Source organism: Gambusia affinis, linkage group LG15, assembly GCF_019740435.1.
Source record: "Gambusia affinis linkage group LG15, SWU_Gaff_1.0, whole genome shotgun sequence".
Taxonomy (NCBI): domain Eukaryota; kingdom Metazoa; phylum Chordata; class Actinopteri; order Cyprinodontiformes; family Poeciliidae; genus Gambusia; species Gambusia affinis.
This window is the reverse complement of record NC_057882.1, coordinates 10,528,945-10,554,168: the sequence shown is the minus strand read 5'-3', so window position 1 is coordinate 10,554,168 and position 25,224 is coordinate 10,528,945. Positions and strand designations below refer to the sequence as shown.

At 38.5% G+C, this 25,224-nt stretch overlaps 3 protein-coding genes across 3 annotated transcripts; 1 reads left to right on the top strand and 2 right to left on the bottom strand.

Moving 5' to 3' along the window:
• Positions 1–1,593: 1,593 nt before the first annotated feature.
• On the top strand, positions 1,594–7,298 carry cdc23 (CDC23 (cell division cycle 23, yeast, homolog)). Its single transcript, XM_044140824.1, has 16 exons — positions 1,594–1,776; positions 2,060–2,132; positions 2,959–3,096; positions 3,193–3,235; positions 3,327–3,432; positions 3,547–3,679; positions 3,772–3,949; positions 4,044–4,141; positions 4,277–4,358; positions 5,522–5,675; positions 5,791–5,910; positions 5,998–6,073; positions 6,173–6,234; positions 6,515–6,593; positions 6,749–6,868; positions 6,941–7,298. Exons 1-16 carry the CDS (start codon positions 1,664–1,666, stop codon positions 7,091–7,093), a joined length of 1,728 nt encoding a protein of 575 aa, XP_043996759.1. The 5' UTR covers positions 1,594–1,663; the 3' UTR covers positions 7,094–7,298.
• A 257-nt stretch (positions 7,299–7,555) lies between these two features.
• On the bottom strand, positions 7,556–17,865 carry kif20a (kinesin family member 20A). The gene is made up of 19 exons (XM_044140823.1): positions 17,634–17,865; positions 16,670–16,843; positions 16,342–16,446; positions 16,112–16,231; positions 15,760–15,898; positions 15,497–15,672; positions 14,632–14,731; positions 14,211–14,423; positions 14,013–14,124; positions 13,830–13,904; positions 13,604–13,747; positions 13,348–13,516; positions 12,751–12,903; positions 11,943–12,082; positions 10,707–10,809; positions 10,228–10,423; positions 10,044–10,135; positions 9,798–9,935; positions 7,556–8,430 (listed from the first exon to the last, which is right to left on the bottom strand). The coding sequence occupies exons 2-19, from the start codon at positions 16,835–16,837 to the stop codon at positions 8,065–8,067; spliced, it is 2,709 nt and encodes a 902-aa protein (XP_043996758.1). The 5' UTR covers positions 16,838–16,843; positions 17,634–17,865; the 3' UTR covers positions 7,556–8,064.
• Positions 17,866–18,229: 364 nt separating this feature from the next.
• zgc:175280 (cationic amino acid transporter 2 family protein) lies at positions 18,230–24,739 on the bottom strand. The gene is made up of 13 exons (XM_044140469.1): positions 24,470–24,739; positions 22,942–23,311; positions 22,446–22,601; positions 22,209–22,348; positions 21,388–21,404; positions 21,166–21,299; positions 20,825–21,047; positions 20,537–20,673; positions 20,196–20,298; positions 19,370–19,503; positions 19,109–19,275; positions 18,842–18,950; positions 18,230–18,747 (listed from the first exon to the last, which is right to left on the bottom strand). Exons 2-13 carry the CDS (start codon positions 23,309–23,311, stop codon positions 18,662–18,664), a joined length of 1,776 nt encoding a protein of 591 aa, XP_043996404.1. The 5' UTR covers positions 24,470–24,739; the 3' UTR covers positions 18,230–18,661.
• Between the last annotated feature and the right edge of the window lie 485 nt (positions 24,740–25,224).

The window sequence follows — 25,224 nt, the reverse complement described above, 5'->3', positions numbered from 1 at the left end:
AACATGGCTCCTCCCAAAGACCACAGAAACTGCCCACATGTCCGCATACACGCCAAGCAGTCAACCAACTTCCCTTGAGACAGGAAAATGGTGTAAGTCTTTCTGCATGAAATACCTAACGTTAGCCTCTAAAGCCAACATATGAATCTGTTGTAGCATTATTCAGCTCCCAGTTATCAAAAATGTGAGTTCCACAAACAAAACTGTGTGTGCCACCACACAGTTTTGTGTGTTACAGTGTAAATTAACTGTTTATGTGGATGTGAGGAAGGACTACAGTAGATGGACTACGTGTTCCCTTTATTCACCTTTTCCAACTTACTCAGTGTGTCGTGTGCTTGGTATTGTAACCCACAGCAGTACTTGATTACTTTGTCAGTCTCTCTAAGTGAGTTTTGCTCTTTGAAGAAAATAAGCAGCACCTCTGACAGATGATGTCCACCAGTGGGTCGGAAACGCTTGCAGGGGGTTGGGAATAATGGTAGACAATGACACTGCATCGCATCAAAATGAAGGGAAATTATATTTTCCTCTCTTCTGAGTGAATATCCAATTACAGTATCATCAAACATGTCAAGTTTCTTTTTCATCTACAGGACATGTTTCAGGCCTCCCAAACAGAGCTCCAGTGCCATGCAGAATTTCATGTTGCAGGCATATTCTCCCTTTACTGTTTTCATATTTCAAACTGTGTCATCTGCTCATCCTCTTAAGAAGTCCTCCGGGACTAAAGGCAATTTAGCTCTCATTATGAATCCCAGTACTGATATCCAATTCATTTCACACGAGCAACAAATCGTTTTTTGTAAGGAAAAGTAGCTAACGGAGTGAAGCGGATAGTCAGCATGAACTTGATGATCAATCATCATACAGTGCCAATATTTGTGGAACATAGCACTGCTATTAAGACTAAAATTCTTCACCTCATATAGAGAGTTGATCATGACATTAGAATAAACGAAAACATGTTTTTGAAGTGTGAAAAAGTGGATTCATCGACCAAGCTATATAGTGCCATCTCCTGGCCGAAGTGGGTACTCACTTTTCCATAGAAGTTTGTTTTAATTTTATAGCTTCATCCTGACGTTAATAATTAAAAGAAAAAGAAAAAAACACAATTGTTTTTCTTCTTTAAATTATATATTTATACGCAGTGCCTTTCAGAAGTATCAATTTTAATATTTATACCAGTTTCATAATTTGTCACATTATAACTACAAACTTTGGTGTATTTTGAGGATTTTATATGATAGAAATGAACTGAAATATTTATATTTATGAATGGAACATGGTTTTCAGTCATTGCCTTCAAATAAAAAACTAGATAGTGACGTGCTTTTGTATTCAACCCCAAATAAATCCGGAGAATACACTCATCAGAAGCCATAATTCCTGTTTTAAATGGCGTACTGCCCCTGACTAGAATATACTCACAGTAAAACATGCTGGGATAATGCTGTAAAGAAGCTGGTCAGAGATACGGTTATTGGAAATAATCTGCCACATTTGTAAGAGTTTTGAAAAATGTGTATTCTTTTGAGGGAGGGAGTTTATTTGACGTCACCTAAAATGTCCACGACTTTTGTTCTGAAAGGGAATGGAAAGAGGAAGTGGAGTCTCGTAGCTTCTTTTCCCAACCAATCACCTGTTCGCTTGGTGAAATATGAAAATGGCGGCTCTGTGCAGTGAGTTCGGAGATCTGGCACAAATCAAGAAACAACTAATATCTGTCATATCGTTGTGTAAAGAAAGAGGACTTTTGCATAGCGCGAAGTGGTAAGACTGCGAGATAAGATATGTGTTGTTTAATGTGCATCTTTTTGCACATTGATACAGAAAAATAACCTAAATAAACGCCATGTCTCTGGTGTTAGCTAAAATAGCGCTGTTGGTGAACATGTTTTAAGCGAAGACATAGCAGGTTTAACGACACTGTTTGACTAAATATGTTTGATGATTATCAGTCAGTGACGGTGTTGAATTTTCGTTTCGCTTGTTGTTGCTGTGGACAAGTAAACAAGCGGGGCAAATGCCAACACCGGCGATGTTTGCATTTCAGGGCTTCTGAGTTGGCGTTTGCTTTGGATCCCCTTCCCAAGGATAATTTACCCCCAGAACCAGCATTCACTGAGGTTAGTTCACTGTTACGAAGGTCTGAGATTCAGTGGTGGTTTTATGCAGGAATAATAAAGAAAACCAAAATCAGTAATGATGCAGTTTATCAGAAATCTCATTATTAGCTCACTTATGTTCATTATTGAATTGTTTTATTTTTTAAATTTTTATTCAATATTTAAAATTACATTGAAGGTACATTTTATTAATCAATTTGTACAGCTTTGGAGCTATGTGCTTCTATTTTGTACATGTATGCAAATCATTTCATATCTCTACACTTAAACATCATTTATTGATGATTCTATTGTTCCAGCTTTCCTCATTTCCTCTGAAGTTCCCTACTAAGATTTATACCAAGTGTGGGTGAAAAGGTGGAAGTGAATATGCATCCAACTGACTAATGAAGCTGAATTTTAATGCACAGAACTAGACAAATTGTAGTCTAGTAAGTACTTGATCCAAGCAGTCTTTGGCAGAAGTGACTTTTCTTTTTTTTTTTACTTTTATTTAGATTCTCTGGAGCCAACATTGATAATATTTTTTATTTAAAAGCATTTTTTAAATTCAAGATTATCATAATTTTAATTTAGACTTTCTGGGATTTGTTTTAAACGATGTGTGATTTTCTTTTTTTCGGCAAAAGGTATAGATTCATTGTTGTTCAATAAGGCAGTGTGCATGATTCTTTTTAAACGAATACTGCCCCCTGCTGACCAATTTTTCAAATCATATTTAGTATTTAAAACACCTTTACGATTATGCACTTTATACATTTGTATTGAATCATGAAATCATGAGGATTGAAGAATGTTTTCTTACCATTGTCTACCTCACATACAGGAAGACGCTCAAGACCTGGATGCCCTCACTTTGGCCAAATCCTACTTTGACCTGAAAGAGTATGACCGTGCTGCTTACTTTCTAAAGGGCTGCTGTAGCCAGAAGGCTTATTTCCTCTACATGTATTCCCGCTATCTGGTAAGATTCAATGAACACTTATCTATCTCTGATTCACGGTTTGACCGCTCTGTTTTAGAGGCATTTTTTTATGAATAGATGCTTGTTTAATTTTAGTCCGGCGAGAAAAAGAAAGATGATGAGACTGTGGACAGTTTGGGTAAGTACCTTTTGATTTACACCAACGAGAGAACAGAGGAGCTACTTCTCTTGTTTCCGGAAAGCGTTTGTCTCATTCTATGTGGTTTTAGGTCCGTTGGAGAAGGGTCAGGTGCGTAACGAAGCTTTGCGAGAACTGAGAGTTGAGCTCAGTAAGAAGCACACTGCAAGAGAGCTGGACGGCTTTACACTGTATTTGTAAGTGCTTTTTCTCCATAAAGATGCTCACTAATGGGATATTTAGTTAAGGAAAGAGTGGACTACAAATAAACCTGATGTCATGTGTGTGTGTGTGTGTGTGTGTGAAAACAGGTATGGGGTTGTTTTGCGAAAGCTGGATCTGCTGAAGGAGGCAGTGGAAGTGTTTGTGGAGGCAATTCAAGCCCTTCCTCTTCACTGGGGTGCCTGGCTGGAGCTTAGTAACCTGATCACAAACATCGAAATGGTAACCGTTTTTTGAAGTTTCTCGTGTTACAGCTAGAAGCCTTGGAAGTTTTTTCTAATATAGATTTTATATTCTCTGCTCTCTTTGTACAGTTAAAGTCCCTGTCTCTGCCTGACTGCTGGATTAAAGACTTCTTCATGGCCCACATGTACACAGAGCTCCAGATGATCAAAGAAGCTTTGCAGAAGTACCAAAACCTTATTGAGGCCGGCTTCTCCAAGAGCACCTACATCATCTCGCAGATTGCTGTTGCCTACCACAACATCAGAGGTTTGCAAACGTGTTTCAAGGCCGGTTTTAAATGTCAGGAAAATGCTGTGTGAGCAGGAGGAATCTAACGGCAATCTGTCTCTGCTTATTAAAGATATCGACCAAGCATTGGCGCTGTTTAATGAACTGAGGGAGCATGATCCGTATCGTATCGACAACATGGACACCTTCTCTAATTTGCTATATGTCAAAGTAAGTTTACAGCTTCTAAATGTGTTGTCTCAGATTTGAGATGTAAGCACATGATCAATAGGGATGAAGTGGATTTCATGAAAATCCAGAGGTCCCTTGATTTCTTTACTGAGTCAGTGCTTTGTGTCTTTACAGAGTATGAAGCCTGAATTAAGTTATCTAGCCCACAACCTGGTGGAGATTGATAAATACCGAGTGGAGACATGCTGCGTTATTGGTAAGTGATAAGTTAATCCCATTGAGAATAGAAAAATCCCAGAGGAACGTCAACGCAGTCCTGAGTTTGTTCCTCAAAGAGAATAGGAGCCCTGCAAAACATCATTTCCACATTTTGTCTCCTTGCAACTCCAAGTCAATATATTTTGACATTTGCCCCAATCCCACATGAAGTTAGGCAATTGTAAAGCAGAAGGAAAATTCTCCAATGCAGTACAAATCTTTTGTTGCTGATGAAAAAAAAATGTAGCTTACTTTTGTAATCAGTCTCCCTTACTTTGATACCTGTAAATATAATTCAGCTAGCTAAATTCCCTTCTGAAGTCCCGTAGTGAGTAAATGGAGTCTGGAAGAAACAATGTGGACGAAGGTGCTCTGGTTTCATCAGATCAGTGTTATATTATTTTGGTGTTCAATCACTATGCTTAGAAAACACACCATCAACTTAATGGAACATGGTAGGGGCAGCATCAGGCTGTGGTGTTGGAAACTGGTCAGAGTTGTTGGGAAAGATGCAGAGAAACCCTGGAAGAAAACATGTCGGAGGTTGCTGGAAAGCTGAGGCTTAGCAGAGTTTAACTTTGCAGCAGAGTGACAACTCTTAAAAAACTGTCACAGCTACGAAAGAGAAGTTTAGATTGAAACATATGGATGTTAGAATCTCTTTGTCAGAGTCCAAAAATGAAACCAACGTTTTCTGTGGCAGCAAATTTGAAATCAGTGTTCAGGTTCTCTCCATTCTGAACTATTTCATAAAGAACAAAAGGGCAAATTTTATGTTATAGCACGTGCAAAACTGGTATAGACTTTTCTCTAAAATATTGACACTGAGCTGAATTCAAATAAAAGTCACACTTTTCTTGAAACACATTTAAACAGCCAAAATATAGTTTTTCCACTTTAGTTTAACTGCACTTTGTGCTGGTCCATCACATAAAAACCCATTAAACTATAGTTGGAGTTGCAGCTTGACAGAATGTAACAAAGTTTAAGGAGTCTTAACCTTTTGTAAGGACTGCATTTTTGTCGAGGTTCAAAATAAATCAAACTTAAAACTGGAAGTAAGTCAAAACATCCCATCATTCAACTCTGACTCTGATTCAACTCTTCACCAACTGCCTGGACCTCGATGGGTTTCTGAGGAGAACTTTGTCTCATTTAAAGGGAACTACTACAGTTTACGCTCTCAGCATGAGAAAGCAGCGCTGTACTTCCAGCGCGCCCTGAAACTGAACCCTCGTTGTCTTGGAGCCTGGACCCTCATGGGCCACGAATACATGGAAATGAAGAACACTTCGGCCGCCATCCAGGCCTACAGGTCGGACATGTTTCGCTGATTACCTCAGCGTGGAACCAGTTTTGCTTTAAAACCTGCAGATCTCATGTTTTAAAGAAATGCTACCTCTGCTTGTATTGTTTTTTTTTTCCCCCAGGCATGCAATTGAAGTGAACAAGCGGGATTATCGTGCCTGGTATGGATTAGGTCAGACATATGAAATCCTTAAGATGCCTTTTTACTGTTTGTATTACTACCGAAAGGCTCACCAGCTCAGGTTTGGATTAATTTTATTTTTTTAATGTTTATATTCAGTCTAAACACATTGAGCTGTGCATCGCTGATTTGATCATTTTGCCTCCAGACCCAATGACTCTCGCATGTTGGTTGCATTGGGGGAAAGCTATGAAAAACTCTCTCAGCAAGTCGAAGCCAAGAAGGTAAACATCTTGCAGCTATCAGCACCTTGGGTTTATTTCGTAAATATTCAACTGTTTTTTAAAATAGATTTTTGTTTGATATTCATTCTTCTTTTACAGTGCTACTGGAGGGCTTATTCTGTTGGCGATGTAGAAAAAATGGCTCTTCTTAAACTGGCAAAGTAAGCTGTTCTCAATTTAATTGTTAAAAAGTGGCATTTAGCAATTTAGTGTTTTAGTGCAGCAGTAGTTCCTGCCTAGTTTGGAAACTTAAATACTCTTTAAAAGTGAATGAAAAGCAGCGTTGTTCCATCTCCTATTTTCATATTGCTACATCCATTGACATCTCCCCTTAAATAGATTCCTTTTTGATGTTGGGTAGAAAATGGTGCAATTTAGATCATTTGTAGCTCATTTTTCCAGCTTCTTTTTCCATTAAAGTGTAATGTCGCCCCTCCACAGGCTCCACGAACAGCTGAATGAGTCTGACGATGCTGCTCAGTGTTACATGCTTTACATTCAAGACATTTTCTCCTGTGGGGTAGGCATTTGGTGGAATATGTTTTGCAACTTTAAATAGAAAACCTCTTTGCTCAGCTTTGTTCTCAAAAGCATTTAATTCAGTTGTAGCAGCAGGTTAATTAGAATGTTTTGAATTTGATAACGGAGTCCTTTTTAATGGTAATGTTCTATCAGGAACAACTGGAGCATGCAGAGGTGAGCACAGCTCTGCGCTACCTGGGTCAGTATTATTTCAAGAACAAGCTCTACGACGAGGCTTCGCTCTGCGCGCAGCGCTGCTGCGACTACAACGATGTAAGTTTTTAAACATGGAATCCATGATCATTCTGTGAAAGTCAGCAGCTAAATTGACTGATCGCTCTGTAGGCACGAGAAGAGGGGAAGGCTCTACTGAGGCAGATCTCACAGGTCAGAGATCAGGTGGAAACGCCTTCAGCAGATCTGTTCACTCCGCTCTCTAACAACAACACACCGGTCAGGAGGGTGTCTCCTCTGAACCTCATCTCCTTCACACCATGATACTCCTTCAACTCAATACGGACAATATGGTGACAGACATTTGCTTAAAATAAAACAATTTTAATTGTAAATATTTGTCTGTTTATGTATTTAGAGAAATGTCATGTTTGTTTTTCTATTGTTGGAATTAGATTTTTTTTTTTATTTGAAAAAGAAAACCTTCCAGTTAATTTCTAATAAAGTACATTTTCATATGCATAAGACCAACAATATTTGATATCTTTTATGTAGCAAAATATGTCGAGCACAAATACATTTTGATTATTTGCACATCATAACTTTAGTACTCTGTATTTAAAAATAGAGTGAGAAATGAGCTTCCTCCCTTTTTGTCCTTTGCATTTACAACAGACAATGAATGCTTCTAGCCCCTTTACACAAGATCAGCTTGATTCTAGACTTTAAAAGGCAATATGTTTCATTTAAAACCTTACATTTGAAAGAAATTCACCATTACAGAGCATATTTCAAATGCTACAGAATATATTGTGTTTTATTTTTTAAAACAATAATCCCTAAAATCTATTAGTCACAATCTGAAACAACATAAAAAGTAACAAACGGAACTTTTGGCATGCAGCCCAGACGATTGGGACAAGACAGAAGAAAACTTTCTACAATTTTAGAACAGAAACTAGAAAACATAGAAAGCAGCAAGTGAACATTTAGCAGTTTAGTTTGCTGTGCATGAGCTTTGTCCATTATAATCACACAGTTTAGACATTGATTGTGGTGTTAGGGAAATACTTGTCGCCGATGCAGACATGCACAACTCTGACCTTACAGTCCTTCAACCCCAGAGAAAAATCTTAAAGCATTGATCATTGTACTGGCATTAACTGAAAACCATATTTTGGATGACTGCAAAAAAAGCACATATATAAAAAAACTGTATAAAAATATAAAGGTAACCAGCTGATAAAATTAGCATCGAATCAGAAAGCTTAATCGAACCTTTTTTTAAAAATAGCTCAGTGTTTTCCTCTGAGGCTCCGTGTGGTGAGGAGGGGGCTCGGGGGTGGGGACGGCTGACGGGCGCGCAAGATTCGCGAGGATGGAGTCAAGCTGGATTCCACGGTGGTATGGGCGTTGTATTTACGCGAAGGGGTGCGAGTCGGAAACAGAGACTGGAAAAAGGGCCGTTTCTGGGGCGGACGGTTTTCGCATTGGCTCGGCGTGGTCGCCATGCAGCCCCTCTTTTTGCAGGAGCCTGGAGTAGTGGGTGCGGCGAAAGTTGTAGTGGGCAGCTGCGCGCGGCCCGCCAGGGTCTCCGCCTTCCGCCGCAAGTCTGCTTTGACCAGAGTGAGGTCATTCTGAAGCTCCAGCAGGATCTGGTTCTGAGAAGAAGTCAGTGGAGAGGGTTAGACAGGAACACAGAGGGCGAAGGGAAAGACCAGGCTGGAGATGATTAGAGAGATGGGAAGAGCTAAAATGCAACGTGCTCCAGCCCAGTTATCACCTGGTGAAGGTGTTAGAAACCCAAATTCAGTTTTAAAGCTGGCTGTGCAACAAGAACGTTAGGAAGGAAAGGGAGAGAAGAAAAGTATTTCAAAATGAGAAATGATAAAACAAATAAAACTCAGCATTTATTACTTATTCTACAAGTGGATATCAATAATTCACAACATCAGAAATTCATTTTAGAAATTAAATTTGAAGAATAAACTATTCACATTTAAAGTGATTGGATAATTCTGGCTTCCAGCTAATGGAAATCCTTTGAAATCTGGCCATTGAAAAATTATCATTCAAATGTAGATGGTTTATTAAGGACTTGGAATTATGGGAAAGACAACAAAACTTACAGCTGATAGTCCCCAACCTTCACAAGGAGGGGAAAAAACTAATTTCTACAGAACCAAAATATCTAGGCGGTGCTGCAAGTAAATAATTAATGGAACGTTGACTGGATTTAAGGTTTTGGTATAAAATGGGGGGAAAAAAGGCACACAAGCTGCCTACGAAGGTTTGTAATGCAGGGCCCACACAGGACTTGGTCTACACCTGCTGAATTTCTTGTGTGAAGTCGCTCTAGAAACCAGAGAACCTCAGATGTTTCTGGTTTCGGTCCACTGAGTTGATCAAGTCCAAAGCAGCTCTGTACCAGGAATTCTCGCTGCTGACAAGCTTTATTAATTTAATTTTCCGGCAGCGCTCGACACCTGCCTTCACAACCAAAAAGTACCAATACCCGTTTTACCATGGCATTGTGATGGTGTGGTTGACTGTCCAACAAACTGAAACACTGTAGAGGACCTATGAAGTATAACTGAGAGGAAAAGAAGAGGAAACACGAGGTCGCATAACGCTGATGTTTCTTTTAAAGCAACCTGGGCTTTGTTTACACCTGATCAGAGCTGATCACTTCTGTCCCATGTCCCCTTACTGGAGTAGTTCATAAAAATGGAGCCTTGATCACTATACTGCACATGGTAATACTTTAATAGGCTGACACATCTGTGATAAAAATGTGTTTAAGTAAGATTCTACTTTAAGGAAACTATTTTGTCTTTTCATTAGCTGCAAGCCATAATTCACGAACATAGAAATAAATTCTTAAAATGAATCACTGTGTACAATACATCTAAATAATGTACAAATTTCACTCTTTGAATGGAATTCTAGAAATAAATTCTATCTTTGATTGACATTCTTAGTTATTTAGTTGCACCTTTAGAAACTTAACAGGATGGACTTGTTGTACCTGTTTGGCTAGAGTATCGTCTGCAGCTGTGAGTGTGTGCCGCAGCCTCTCCCCTCCTGTGTTGCGGCAACAAGCTCTTTCACCAGACTGCAGATCCACTCCCAGCTTCTGCAGGTCCAGTCGGAGCTGGCGCAGGTTCTGTTGAGGAAGAAGAAAAAGAGAATATTTTTCGTCTCTGCTAGAGGGAAGAGGATTACTAGCAGCTAAAAGAAAAAGTTCCTTTGAGGTGACGGAGCTGGAACTGACCCGCTGACCCTCCTGCAGCTTGCGATCCGCTGCGGTGGTGAGGGCGCCGGCCGAACCCGGCACATCCAGCTTCATCCTCAGCGTCATCAGGTCTGCACAGGCAAACAGAGCAACACGCTCAATGGCTGCTAATAACACCCTTACATGAACACCTGACTGAGGCGTCGCTGCGGTCGGACTGTACCCTGGGTCTTGGTGAGAAGCTCAGCGCGACACTGATCGAGTTCAGCACGCAGTCGGTTCAGCTCAGTCTGAGACGAGAGGCGGTGAGAGCGCCGAGGCCCCTCTGACTCTACGGGGGGTGTTGTCATGGAGACGCCATCTTCCTTCTGGTTTTTGTCAAGGGCAGCAGCCAAAGCTTCGATTTCCTGATCACGCTCCTATGAAACAAACCAAGCATACATGCTTAACATTCAGAAGTCACCTGGTTACAGCACTGATTGAAATGGCAACGTTTTCCTGAGGCCTTCACTTTTATCCTAACAACCCTGCACAGACCTACCTCTGTGAGCTTTAATATTTTGGAAAGTAAAGAGATGCAATCATATTCAAAAAATTAGAACACGTGTTCCAAAAAGGCTTGTTGGTTTTTGGTGAAACACTGTAAAAATGTTCAAGGACAACATGTTACAGTCTCTAAACGCACAGCAAGATAAATCTTACCTTCAGCTCCTGGCTGTAGAATTTCTTCAGATGTTTCTGCAGGTTACATATTTTGTCCTCGTACCTCTCTTCGAGCAGAGCCCTCTCAGCCTCCAAGGTCTCACTGTTTGACAGGAAGACGCAACAACTCATCATCCACGTCCATCACATTCCAGTTCAGCATTTCTCTCTTTATCTTAATGTTACTTAGTCATGTAAGCCAAGTCAATTCTTGCGATAAAGAATTAATCGTTAAAAGTAACATTGAGTAAACCTCAGCTCACTGCATCTGACAAACCAGTAAGTTTAGTTACAACATTCCACATTTAATTTGTGAGATCTGGATTCATTTATCCGACATTAAATAGTTGTGGGGTGCTTTCATTTTGTTTAATTTTTTAATTTTTGACAAAAAAAAGTCATACCCAAGCCTGAGAGCCAAGAGCCAGTTTAAAACCCTAATCAAAGAGGATCTAGAGGACCAAAAGTTGTGTAGATTATTTTTGAATGTTACAATTTTTTTGGGGTTCTGTCGAGAACTCAAAAACCCAAAACCATTGATAATTTGAAGAGAAGTTCAGATACGGAAAATTGAAAATAAGGAATGTCACTTGCACAAAAAACTGCTGAAAAAAAAAGCCAGTTTTCATAATTAATATATATATATATATTTAGAAAGACAAAGGAGTCTTTTATAGTCTGTGTAGTAAAATGGTTTTAAAAACTGTGTTGTTACAAGACAGTGTTGGTACTTGAAAAATAATTGCTTATTTTTCAAGGGTCTGTAGCGCACATGTGTCAAACTCAGGCCTACTGGCCAAATTTGGCCAACAATGTAATTATATTTGGCCCAAAATATCAATGGCTATTAGAGCTGGCCTACTGACAGACACAGCACACACACACATCATATTGCACAATATAATAAATTCCATGATAATCCGTTGTTGCATTGTCATGTCAGTCAGAACCCACAATGCCCCTCTCCTGTTGACATTCATTAGCGACCTCATGCTACCAGTCACATCTAGCCAAACAAAAAGGTGAAAAACCTTTTCGGGGAAATCTGTTGGACTTGTGTGCTGAACCAACACAGATATAAACAAGCAATACAACATAATTCTTTTTTTTTTTTGCAATCAGTTTGCAGTGGAAGTTTGACCAAGCCTTTGATTTTAATCTACAGTGTAGATTGACCCTCCTGCTGTAAAGTATTACAACTCAAACTAAATTCTGTAATAGATGAAGCCTACGTACGTGAATCCCTCTTGCATTCCCGTGATGACGTCCATCATTTCAGAGACGACCTGCTCTCTCACATTAGCCTCCAGGACTTCTTTTTCTGCCCGCTGGCGCCGCACTTCTCTCTTCAGGACGTCGATGGCCTGCAGTAGAGACTATAAAACGCACACAGTGGGATGGCAGATTAGTGAGAATGTTCCAGATTTTAAATGTGTGAAGACAATTTAGAGATTTTACTTTCAAATTGCACTGAAATTAAAACAGCTGGTTTATGGATTTCCAAGGCTGCTGCAATCAAAGACTCTTAAATCAATCGACAACTTAAAAAGAAAGCAGGTAATTAAAATTATGTATTTTTCGGACTAAAAATGTATTAAAAATATAATTAATCATTAAAAAAAAATTTAATTAAGCTTAAAAGTATTTGTCACAATTTGGAAAAAAAGTGCCATAACGAAAATTAAAATCTGAAATTGTATAACATATCTATAGCTCTTTAAAAGTGTTTTTTTTTTTTACAAGTCCATCTTCTGGGTTAAGATTAGAGTTTCCTTGAAGTGAGGGTTAAGCTGAGCAGCTTAACCAGGTATTTATTTACCAGATTCTTCACACAATCAATTAATAATCGGGATAATGAATAATCATTTAATTAAGTTTGTTACATTGTGCTCTATTCTTTAGTTGCTAGAGAACAGAGCAACTACTTCTCCATTAAAAGCTTTTTGGCAATATTTTAACCATAATTCACTTACAGATGGGTTTGCTTTGCTAAACATGGAATCGTTACCCCATCCAAAAGAATAAGAGCGATCAGGAACAGTACCTCTGTATTCAACAAGGTGATGTCTCCATCCTCTACATCACTCTCATCCTCTTCCTCCTCTATCACTGTGCTTTCACTGCCACGTGCTGCAGTGTCTCGGAGCAGAGAGAGGATGTAGGCCACTCTGGTCTTAGTGGACGGGCCATGGAGAAGCTGGAATTACGCAGATTTTAGTGAATTCATTTCAGATAAACAGAACATCATTGCAAATGGGGTTTTTTCCAGCCTGGTGCAGCTTGAATAAAGTGCAGAGAGATCAACACTTTATAGAAAATGTAGCTTTTAAAGAGCTTCTTGCATCTCTGTCTTTCCTCTGAGTTAATTTTTTTGTGAGCTAAACTCAAAAATTGCAAAGCAACTCAACTTTGAGTCTTCACTTAGTAGCTTCCACAACAAAGAATCATCGGTGAGATCAGGTAGAGTTTAGCGTGGTGCATTCACTGATCAGAAAAAGATCCAGTTTGGTAGTTTCCAGCTTGCACCACCAGAAAGTGGCAACGAAGCCAAAAATCTCCTCATCTTTCTTTCACATTCTTCTTGAATGTAGCGCCAAACATGCATCTCAGAAATTTTATAGTAAGAGATTTTTTTTATCACCTGTGTAGCTATAGCAGAGAACTTGAGTGCCTGAAGGGTCTCATCATAAATGGAGGTGCATGGATTGATGTTGACCACCATGCAGGAGATTCCTCGGCCGCAGAAGAAGCCCTGCAGGACCCGTGTCAGTTTGCTGTCCCTGAAAGGAACCACCTGAGGGGGCCTGGACCTGGCAACGCATTTTAGATTCACACTGAAGTTAAACACTCGCTTTCATTCCTTTGCTCGTATCTTGCCTCTTTCACGAGCGTCCTACTTATTGTTTTGGTTGTGCCTCAAAGCAGCGATGCAGCGTCCCAGCGTCAGGAGGGAGGTGTTGATGTTGTTGGCCTCCTTCATCCTCTCACCATTACGCTGCTCTTTACAGCGCTCCGACCCGGCCAGATCGCACACAGTCAGCCTGCGAACGAGTCACCCCTTAGTTTTACTACCTCAAAAAGCTAAAAACAATCATTTAAAAATAAAAATCAGTTAAAACGTACTCGCTGATGTGCATGGCCTGGCCTGAACTGGCTCCTGGGTGAACATGAAGGACGCGGATGGAGAAGATGCTGTGGCTAATGATACGAGGAAAAAAAAAACCCATCAGATGCAATTCGAATAAATTCCTTTAGGAAACATTTCAAGAGGAAACTTCAAGAAAGAAAAGTGTAACAGGCTCCAACCTCCTGCTGGAGTTTTGGTTTAGGTGAGTGCTGGCAAAGCTTTGGTTACGCCGCCCCGCCTTCAGGATCCTCCAGGCCTCCTCAGCGCTGCGAATCTGAATCCAAGTGAGATCTGATATGACAAAAAGGAAAACAAACAATTATTACTTCATAAAAAAAAATACTTCAAAGATATTATTGTGAATAAACGAGAATTACCTTTGACGTAAGGGTTGCCCTGCTTGTCATCACTGAGCCGCAGAGTAACTCTTTTTCGGGGCTGCTGGGCGGGCGAAGCATCCAGCAGATCATACAGGAACTCATTGTAGATCTCATAGAAGGAGACCCAGATGGAAAACTGCACCCCTTCCTCCAGGTCACAGCCTCCACTGAGTGACAGACTGTCGGGGTCCAGACACACGCTGTCCGTGTCTGTAAACGGATGGGGGAAGAATTTATTAGTTATCCTTTTTCAGTGGATCAAAAACAGCTGATTCTGCAGGTATTTTAATATCATAGTTTACAGTTTTATTATTTCATACTTCTACTTTTTTGCATTACAATTGATGAAAAAAATAAAAAATAATCTCCAGGAATCTCATGAAAGAAAATAGCTATAAAGTATCATTTTATGTCCAACCTTCAAGCTGAGTGGCAGTGTGTGTGGTGGAAGAAAGTCCTCCAATGCCACTGTCCCAGGCTGTGGTGGTACCAGCTCGGCGAGAAGTTTGATTTTCATCCTGTAACACATCAGTATGGTTTATGAGTTAAGATCTGCAAAACCTTTTAATTTAAACAGCTGCAGATAACAGACTGGAAGTGATTTCAAAACATTAAAAGAATAACAGAGTTGTGAGTCTAAACTATGACAGAATCAGTGCAAACTATTTATGTTGGTTTGTAAAAAAAAAAAAGACAAATAATTCCATTTGACTGGAGTGGAATAGTGAAACTCTAGCCTTTAATTTGAATACAACCGATCAGTGGGGAACAGAGCTATACACAAAATCACCAATGCAAAAATATAATGTAAAATCAAACTGTAACATCTTGTTATTTATAAAACATATTTTTACATTTTTTAAGTTCCAAGGAAGTGCTAAAAAATGATCTATAACATTGTTTCTCTTAGCTACTCTTCAAAATGGAAAAGACTTAACATATCATTCAAGTTAGGCAAACATGTTTATTTTCATAAGTCAAGAAATGCATTCAAGAAGAAAATAGCTACTCTCCTTAATCTGCTCATATCTACAGTAATTAAAATATTTTAAACAATTGGAACTGCAACAAAGGTGACAGGACAAAGACCCATGTATTCTTACAAAAACATTAAAAGAGATAAAAAAATAAATTGACAGAAAACATAACAGTTTTATGTCTACAATCATGACAATAAAATATACAATAAAAGACGCATTTCTTTAAACTTTGATTTTTCCAGGAATGCAAATCTTTCTTTTTTGACAGAAACTTTATTGCTATGCTGATAGGGCGGCTTTTACCTCTTTGAGGAGGGAGTTTCTTCGGATTTCTTCTGTTTTGATCTCGCTATTGTCCAGCTGCCTAACATCCTGATACATGACGGGCTTCAGGTCCATCCCACCATAGAGACGACCCTGCAGCTTCCTGAACAGAGACACCAACGCCCGTGGCAACAGGCCTGCCTCTCGACCATTGCCTAAAGGGGAAAGTTTCACATATACAGTTTACATTTAAGCCATTTAACCAAAATCCCAATATGACACAACTACAAGAGGTAATGAACCTTGAATGGTGTAAGTCTTTCCAGAGTTGGTGACGCCGTAAGTGTAGAGAAGCCTGTTTTCTCCTTTGAGAACATCGTTCACCATTTTCTTCATTGTACCTTCATAGATCTGTTGCTGAGTCGTATCTGGACCAAATATCTAGGACAGAAAATAAATGGAAAAACATTTAGATCTGCTACTTTCTAAATAACATGTTATCATGAGGTCTTTCCTCCATATCATTTTTTTTTGTGTATTACTTAGGCCAGAAAGAACACTGTTTAATCTCAGCTTCTTATTTTTCAAGTTAACCTGATTTTACGCTCTTAAAGTTAAGCTTAAGAAGAGCAAGCAAACCTACAACTCTCCTACCTTCGAGAAACTGAACTTGTGAATGCTCTGGGTGATGCCTCTTTCTGCAGTCCTCATGTTCTGAGACTCGTATGGAGCTTTGAGCAGCAATGTCTCCTCATCCTGGATCGTCACACAGCCCTAAAAGAGAAGAGAAAAAAGAAAAGAAGTGACTATAGGTTATTCACAAGCAAAACGGGTGCATTTCAGAAACTCAAATGCTAATAGTTACAAACAAAAGACTTTCCAACCTGCTCTTGTCCTTTTTCTGAGTCAGTCAGCGGGCGAATGCGCAGAAAAACTTTCACCCTTTCTGAGGTACCCTCATCAGAGCTGCCAGGTTTCGCATTAACTTTCTACATGAAAAAATAAGACTGAATAATTTTCTGCTTTGGCTTTTCCATTAGGACAAATGTTTAGATCAAGATAAAATAGACAACGCTAAAAATAATAGGTTTGCTTTAACATTTCTTGATATATTAGTACAGCTTAACCAAAATATCTCTGTGTTTTTGTAACACAGTGACCAAAAAAAGAGAAGAAAAAAAATAACAGCAGCATGGTTTCGTTGAGTCTCACCAGCTGTGTAATGGTCGGCCTGGTTTCGAGCCCGGGGGAAATAACGGAGATCTCAGGCAGACGTGGTCTGGTCATTCCTCCGTGCTCTGCTGCTGTGGACTCAAACACAGCCAGATCCTCTTCATCATCAGAGTGACATCCATACGGGGAAGACAAAGACAGCGCCATGCTTTCCTGCAACAACAATTCATCATGGATTTCTTTGGAATGAAAGTGGGATGTCCAAATACACGGCTTTCTGAAATATTACTTAGTACATTTATAGTCCTCAACACTTTAACCATTTTTGTTTCAGAAAATTTAGTGGCCAGAGAAATCTGATTCTGTAATCAGGGTAGTAAAAAATACTTTATTATATGGTTGCTCATGATGCAAAGTGATATAAGACACAGATTAAAAGCTAATCTTTTCTTGAAACGTGTTCTGAAATATGCTGAATATAAACTGGCACATTTCTAATAACATAAAACAGCTTATATCTCTAGTGGGGTTTAGTAGCGGCATCTAGCGGCAGAGGAACACACTGCAGATAATTACCTCGGACCGAAACTCATTGAATGTTTTTATGATGTTGTATTATTATTACCATTATTATAAAATAAATAATTGAAATAGTGGGCTAATGTTTTTTGTTTTTTACTTTAAAAAGATTACACTGAGAATACTTGGTATTTTGCTAGGCTATGTTACACACTATTGCAAGCCTCGAGGCGTGTAGCTAACATCACATCGGGTTTCTAACGCATGAAAGGTGAAACCGTGCGTTCAAAATCATTTGATCTAACTTAATACAAATACACTCGTTTTCCCCTAAAATATGTGAGCAGGGAGACGCCCCTCTATACCGATCCGCTAAACGATTAATATATTCTTGTAATTAATAAGCAAGTTTCTGAAATACATTAAATCAGAATTTTATACAGAACTAACTATCCGAGGTTTTAAAATGTATCGAACGACTTACCTTTAAAGCAACGGTCTGTTTGCGTTGTCAAAATATAAAAAGGCCGACTAGATTCCAGAAAAAACAATCCAATAAATTTCCTAAATACTGCATAAAAAGCAAAATACTTTCTTTAAGTCTGGTGTATGAGTCTGCATCAAACCACGTTGCCTGTTTTCGGCGTTCAGCACTCCAGCTGACTGGTTCTACCCGACGACGTTTTGGTTTTTTGAACAATGCGCTTCCCCTTCTGTGATTGGCTGAGACTGAAGACTTACTTTCTTCTCATTGGTTAATACTGTCAAGGGTTGTGCGTTAAATAAACTCTGTCTACTTGAAATGAGGCGACTTTTTTTTTAGTTCCTTCCGCCTCCATTTTATGTTATGTTTCGCTTATGAATGTGAAGGTGAGTTCATCATTCATCTCCATGGAGTTCATGTAAATAACAGAAAAACAAAGACTCTTAACTGTGTTGCGAATTAGATGTCTGTAAATTTGACAACAATGTAACACAGCTCAAAGTCTATGAACATTTCTTCACAACCCTTGGAAAGAGAAAGAAAAAACGAAAGAAAATAAAAGAGAGAGCGAAAGAAATTTTTGAGAGCATTATGAAATGTTAATTTAATTGACATTTCAAAGGACAGTTTCAATTTGCATGCAGATACAATGGTTACAAACAAAATCTAGTTGTTTAAGTACAATAATTTTCAGTTACAAAATACAGCAGTGTTTTGCCTCATCATCAAAATACAAATTTATTCACATCATGTTCTACTTCTTAGGACAAACCTTACAAGTGACAGAATTTTGTCTGTGACCTTGTGGGAATATGATGTTGGTCATTTTGGGTAAAACAGAAATATGGTTCAATATTATGTTGTGTTTGTGTAAAAGTTATTTTTCTAGAATCTAAGTAGCACACCTAATATAAAAAGGCTTAACACCAGAGACAAATATTTTTAGAACATTAATGCACATGCTGTGAGCATAAAATTTCCTTTAGTATTTAGGTTCAAAGCTTTTACTTCATCATTGTGGTGATAGTTTAAAAACTGACTCTATCCTGTGAGTTCTCCATCCTTTGTTTCTGTACGCTGTGCTGAACCCCATAACCAAAGTAGATGATTAAACCTGTTGAAAAAAGTTACATCATCTGTGATAAAACTGACATTGTGAGAGGATTTTCACGTTTTATGTCTTTTTCTGTTACGTCATCTTGTCATACCTACTGCCATCCACACTGCATAACGAATCCAAGTGTCTGATCCAAGCTGAACCATGAGATAGACATTGACAAAAGTGCTAAAAGTGGGAAGCCAAGGCACAAAAGGGACCTGTGGACAAAAAAAAAACAAAAAAACAAAAAAAAAAGTGATTTATGAAGAAAAATGGTTTATATATGGATAACTGAAATATTACAATATCAAGACTTGATTTTTTAGTAACTGATAATACAAATCAGATATTGCATAAACATGCATCATTAGCATACCATGAATGCAGCTTTGGCTGTACTCTGTGGCTGTCTCCAAATGAGTAATACAGTAACGACGAGTATCAGGCCAAACACAGAAACACAAAGTAAACTCCACCATTGAAGTGTCCGTAGGGAGTCTATACCCTTGGATATTAAGATGCTCAGGATTATGCAAATTAAAACTGGGAAGAAGGAGTAATGGAAAATTAAGCAATCCTTCACAATAAACAGTGTCTGTGTAAAGTATGAAGTGTACAGGACATATAGGAGAATTACCAGTAGCAATAATTAAAATAGACACATTCCTTGATGTCTGTGGGGTTCCTTGGTAGGGAGGACACAGTACACCTCCTACTGTGAATGGTTCTGACTTGCCTAAACTTGAATCTTCATTGAGCTCAGCTTGGTACCTGTACAAGTAAAGAGATGCAAGTAAGTTTGGGATGTCGCATACATGTATCTTTTTCATATAAACTTTTAAGGTTATTGAAAAAAAATCCTTGTGTATGTTTCAAAACTCATTAGCTCTAAAGTGCAGTAAAACAACCCATCATTTAATCAGTTTTTATAAATTGTTCTGCACCTGCTGATAGTGTTTTCATGCAGCGTTTGCTGTAGTGGTAATTTAGCATCATGTTTCCTCTTTCGTTCACAAAAGTATTTCAGTACAGTTTACTGGTGCGTAGGAAAAAAAAAATTGTTCTCTTGCTTCATAAAGTGAGCACTTTGAAAGTTTTAAGATTGAACAAGTGCTTCAGTTGTGCTCTGAGCATCTTACCACAATACCAACATTGATATCTGAACACTGCTTTCACTTTCACAGAGACTTTCACTGTAAAGAGACCAAGGTTTTGATGAATGAATATTTTGTAAACATTAGATTTTATACTTTCATTTTCTATCAGTAACAAACCTTCAGGTTGAAAAAATATCTAGGCCTAAATCTGTCAGGGGCATAAGTCAATTTAGAGTGAAGTGTTTTGGTTTACAATTAAATCTATGACATCTAAAGGAGCAGTAAATCAAGCACAATCTCAAAAAGCATTGCAACTTTGAATCTAAAAAAATAAATAATAATAAAATGGACAGTGATTTTTTTTACCTTAGTATAAGTACACAAATGGCAACAAATGTGTAGGCAAAGAGTGTTCCAGTTGACATCATGTCAACCAGCATCCTCAAGTCAAACAATAACGCCATGACAGCTGCAAAGATATGATTATGTTTACTGGATTTAACATCAGTTTAATTAAATCACACGTACAAACCATTTCATATATTTCAATATTTGAGCCACGCAGTTCAAGAAGTGCTTTGACTATTTTTGGATCAATTTTCATTTAAGTAAAAAAAAAATTGACAAAATCAGCTTAGAGAAAAATAATGAGAAAAAAAAACAACAAAAAAAAACATGAAAATGCCTTCAAATACTGATGCAGTTACCTGCGACACTCCCAGAAACCAGCGTTGCGATGACGGGACTTTGTCTGGAGCTCATTTTACTGAGAGATCTGAAGAGAAGTCCATCTCTGGCCATGGCAAAGAGAACACGGGGCATCGGGAACATTGATCCCAGCAGACTAGATGAAAAATACTTAGAATTTATCTCAGTAAACATTCTTTACCTTTGCTTTAATACCCAGCAGTATTCTTGCAATGTACATATCCATATCAGTTTTGTCTACACAAGAAAACAGGAACAGTGTCTAACTTAAATCTTGTGATTTGTACCTTGTTGAAAGTGCGCAGAGGGATCCAATGGCCACTGCAAACCTTGCCGGGCCCCAACCAATATATGTGAAAGCCACGGGCAGTGGGCTGTTAATGCTGAGCAAATAGTATGGCATCATCAGAGTCAAGGCAGCGGACACACCAAAGTAAGCCAGGAAACAGATGAGGAGGGATGCCACTATGCCGAGTGGGATTGACTTCTGAGGATTCTGAACTTCCTCTCCTGAGGACATAACCAAAGTAAATATTCTTTCTTCAGAAAGTCTCACAGATATAAAAATATGTGGTTGTTTTGAATAATTTAGGTTTGCAACTCTGGAGCAAATAACCTTTTTAGTTACCTGTTGTTGCAATGCAGTCAAATCCAACAAATGCATAAAAGCAAGTGGCTGCTCCAGCTAATGTTCCCTTAAAGCCAAAGGGAAAAAATCCTCCAGTTCCACATTGGCTGGTTTCATTAAGGAATGTGTAATTTCTTTAAATAAAGGACATGTCGTTATTCAGGGAGTTTGAACCACACAGAAGCAACTCAAATACAACTTTAAACCAAAAGATGCCCATACTCAAATGCTCTTTGGAGCAGTGACGTGCGGTGAGGTTCATAGCTGGTGAGGCACTGACGTCATCAGAATCAGATTTGCAAATAGATGAATAAATTGACAGCAGTTTACAGGTTATGTTTCACTTCTGCATCCTTACACATACAAACTGTAGCTCACAAAACACACATTTCCTTAAAAAACAAAACAAAAAATCACTATCTCTATTATAATCTATCGCTGCACTTGACTTGCTTCCCGAATCGTTTAGCCTAGCTCGCTGTCACTTACTCGGCAGTTGAGGAGTGAACAAGAGTCTGGGATCTTGAGCGCCCCCTGCCATGAGGCAAGAGAACTGCCTGCCTCACCTCGAACCTGTTCTCTGCCGTTTATAATCGCTCATTACACGAAACACGTTACACAAACACAGTTGGTGACAAAAAGCACTGTACATTATATACATAAGCTAAATTATTGGAAATAAGTTCACACATTAAATTAGTTTAAACCATTTTATTGACGCCGTACAGCAACATGCTCTCTCCGCTTAGCAGCCAGCGCAGAGCCAGGGGTTGCGCAATCCAAGGTGAGGCAGAGCTCGCTGCTGCCTCACCGGCATCGCTTCCAAGCATTTGAATGGGAAAATAAGAAAATTCAGCGATTTTGAACAAATAAAAATCGAAATTGGTGAAGCTACATGAAAAATAAATATTTTTTTAGTACAAACCACCGGATGAATATAACAATTTAAATTACTTTATGATTATATATTTTCTTTCTTTCCATGATGGCTGGTGAGGCACTGCCTCACCTGCCTCCCCTGACCGCACGTCACTGCTTTGGAGAGTGTCTTCATCAATGAACCAGTTATTGATGTCACCTTTGATGAAGCCGGAAAGGATAACAAACAGTAACACCAGAATGTTTATGGCTGTAAATACCTTATTTACTATAGCGGACTCTTTTACTCCAAATGCAAGAATTCCTATTAAAAGTAAAATGAAACAATAATCAGCTTTAATACATACACACTGGATGCTATTTGTTGAATATGTCAGTGTATGGAAACTCATGAAATTTACCTGATAAAAGCATTATGAGGCCAGCCGCAAAGAAATCTGGGTATGGGGCAAATCCAGGTAAATGTATCATGGCCCCTTTGCCCAGAGAGTTGGCAATAATGTTTCCAAAGAGATCATCAAAGGTCCCGCTCCATGCTCTTGCAACACTTGATGTTCCTTTAGCGAAGACACAAGAAAAAAAAATGTTTAAAAAGTGTAACAAAATTTTACCTAACATGGAAAAAATTCCACTCAAAATATAATGCCTTGAAAAAAACAACATTTGTACCCCTTTACTTTTCCCTTTTTAGAAGCACAAATTTTAGTGTATGTTTTGGGGATTTCCAACTCAAATGAGTCACAAACTGGAATGTTAATACATATGAATACTGTTCAAAGTGATGAAAGAAATTGTTTAATTTATCTTTATATTTTGCACCTAAGACAGTTTTGCAAGAAAAAAACCCCAAACTAAAAATAGATGTTTTCATTATTATCTCACACTTGTGTTGCATACCAATGACATAAGAAAGGAGCAGGTTCCAGCCAGTAATAAAAGCCCATATCTCCCCCACAGTGACATAGCTGTAGAGATAGGCAGATCCTGTTTTAGGAACCCGAGCTCCAAATTCAGCATAACACAATCCTGCAAAGATGGAGGCCACAGCTGCTATTAGGAAGGAAATAATTATGCTGGGACCAGCTATGGTCCTGGCCACTTCTCCAGAGAGCACATAAACACCAGCCCCCAGGGTGCTGCCGACCCCCAGAGCCACCAGGTCGAGGGTGGTCAGGCAGCGCCGAAAGTTGGACACTTCGCCTTCAGGCTCCAAAGGTTTCCTACGGGAAAGGCTCCGGAGGAACCGTAGCATCTTTGCGCCAGACATCTGTTAAACCAGATATGTTGAGTTAATGGTGAAGATTTTTCAAGGATATCTAAAACATTTATCTGAATTATTGTGTATCTAAATAATCCCCCCCCCCCCCCCTCCCCCCCACCAGATGATTCAGTTGTTGGAAAATATAAGAAATAGAAACAAAATAGGTGATTTTATTTGATGTATGCTAACATTTATAATCGTTAGTGTAGGGAAGTGTTTCCAGTAGGTGTTTTTGATGTGGCTGACTTACACCATTAAAAGTATGTTACTTCTTTTGATATGGCTAACTGTGCAGAGATACACCCCAGCATGTCCGCTTTAAAAAGTCATTCATCAGATGCACCCAAAACAACTCTGCTACTTAATAGCATGTTGTGAGATGGTACTCCCAGGTATTCAAGACAACACATGATATTAAAAAAAACAACTCATGGCAGCACATCATAAAGTTGGTATCTGTTAATTTGGTGGTAAAGTAAAGGACAATTTTACTATTCTTTGAAAAATCTTGTCTGCAATTTGTCATGTCTGGATCAAAATTTATACCTTGAATAAATATTCCTTTGAATATTTACAATATTTGTTCAATATTTGCAGTTGTGAGATGGTGCTAAAAATTTTGTTTGGCAATAGGCAACCTTAGAATGATACACAGATTAAAGCTACAGTACATAGGCTGGTCAGATCTTATGGTTACAGTGTTTTCAAATCAAATTTTCATTAATTTGCAAAAAAAAAAAACAAAAAAAAAAAACTGTCCCATTAATTCCATATTAATATTGTGCATCATTTCCAGGTCTGGCATCTGTTTGGATAATGGGAGAAGAAGAACGAGGTACGCAAAGTACAACTGTAAATGGTGACAACTGATGCATGTTTAATGACTCATTCAGTTGAACTGAACCAACATATTTTTGTTGTGAAGACCCACACTCGACTCCTTGCTGAGAGGCTTTTTAAACTAATGCTAGCATTAGCATATCAGGCATACATTTTCTTCTAGGCTGATTTACGAAAGTAAATACGTATTTTGTCTAATATTTATTTCAAACACCACCAGGACAACTCTACCTCATTATTAAAACAAATGTGTGTTTTACATAATCCCAGTTTAACAAGTATTCATATTCAGTAAAAAATAATTTTTCGAGAAAGAGATCTTACCTTTTCAGTTGAATCTTGCAGAGTGTGACTGTATTTTGATCTTTCAAGTCAACACTATGTGTGAGGATAAATCCAACCCCTGTGAAGTCTCCACTGCCCAACATTTTTTACACATTACGCTACATTTCATACTTATGTGCCAATTCTGGGGAAAAAAAGGACGAGATCTGAAGAATTCATCTGAGGGAACAACAGGCAATGAGACAGACTTCATAAAGTAGGAAGCAGTTTGGAGAAGGTTAGATGTACTGATTTCCGTTTAAATGACAGTAAAAGTGTTTTTATTTGTTTGTTTTGCTCAAGTATTGTTTAGTTTCAAAATTGGTCATCTATGAGGTATGGTTGGTGTGAAAATTTGCATTTACAAATATACAGTTAACAGTGACCTCATCAAATGCAGGTGGTCTACATTACCCTCCAATAATTACACATTAATAAAATGTTAGGTACTTTACTGCTATAAAAAGAAGTTTGTAATTAAACGTCCTTTTTCAACTTTTTTTTTGTTCTTGGTGGATACTGAGCTGGTTTGGAACACAGATGAGTCAACATGTTGTAAAAGGAAATATTTTTCCCTGGGTTTGTCTGCTCAGCAACAAATTGAATACGAGTTCATCAGGGCAGAAAGACTTAGCCCACTGTTTGTGGAACATTGTGGTGCAATCCAGCGCTTCCATGGGTTCCCTTAATCATGCTGTGGGTTAAGTTACAATGAAAAGCAGGATTTCAAAATGAATCACTAGAAGTCAAGTGCA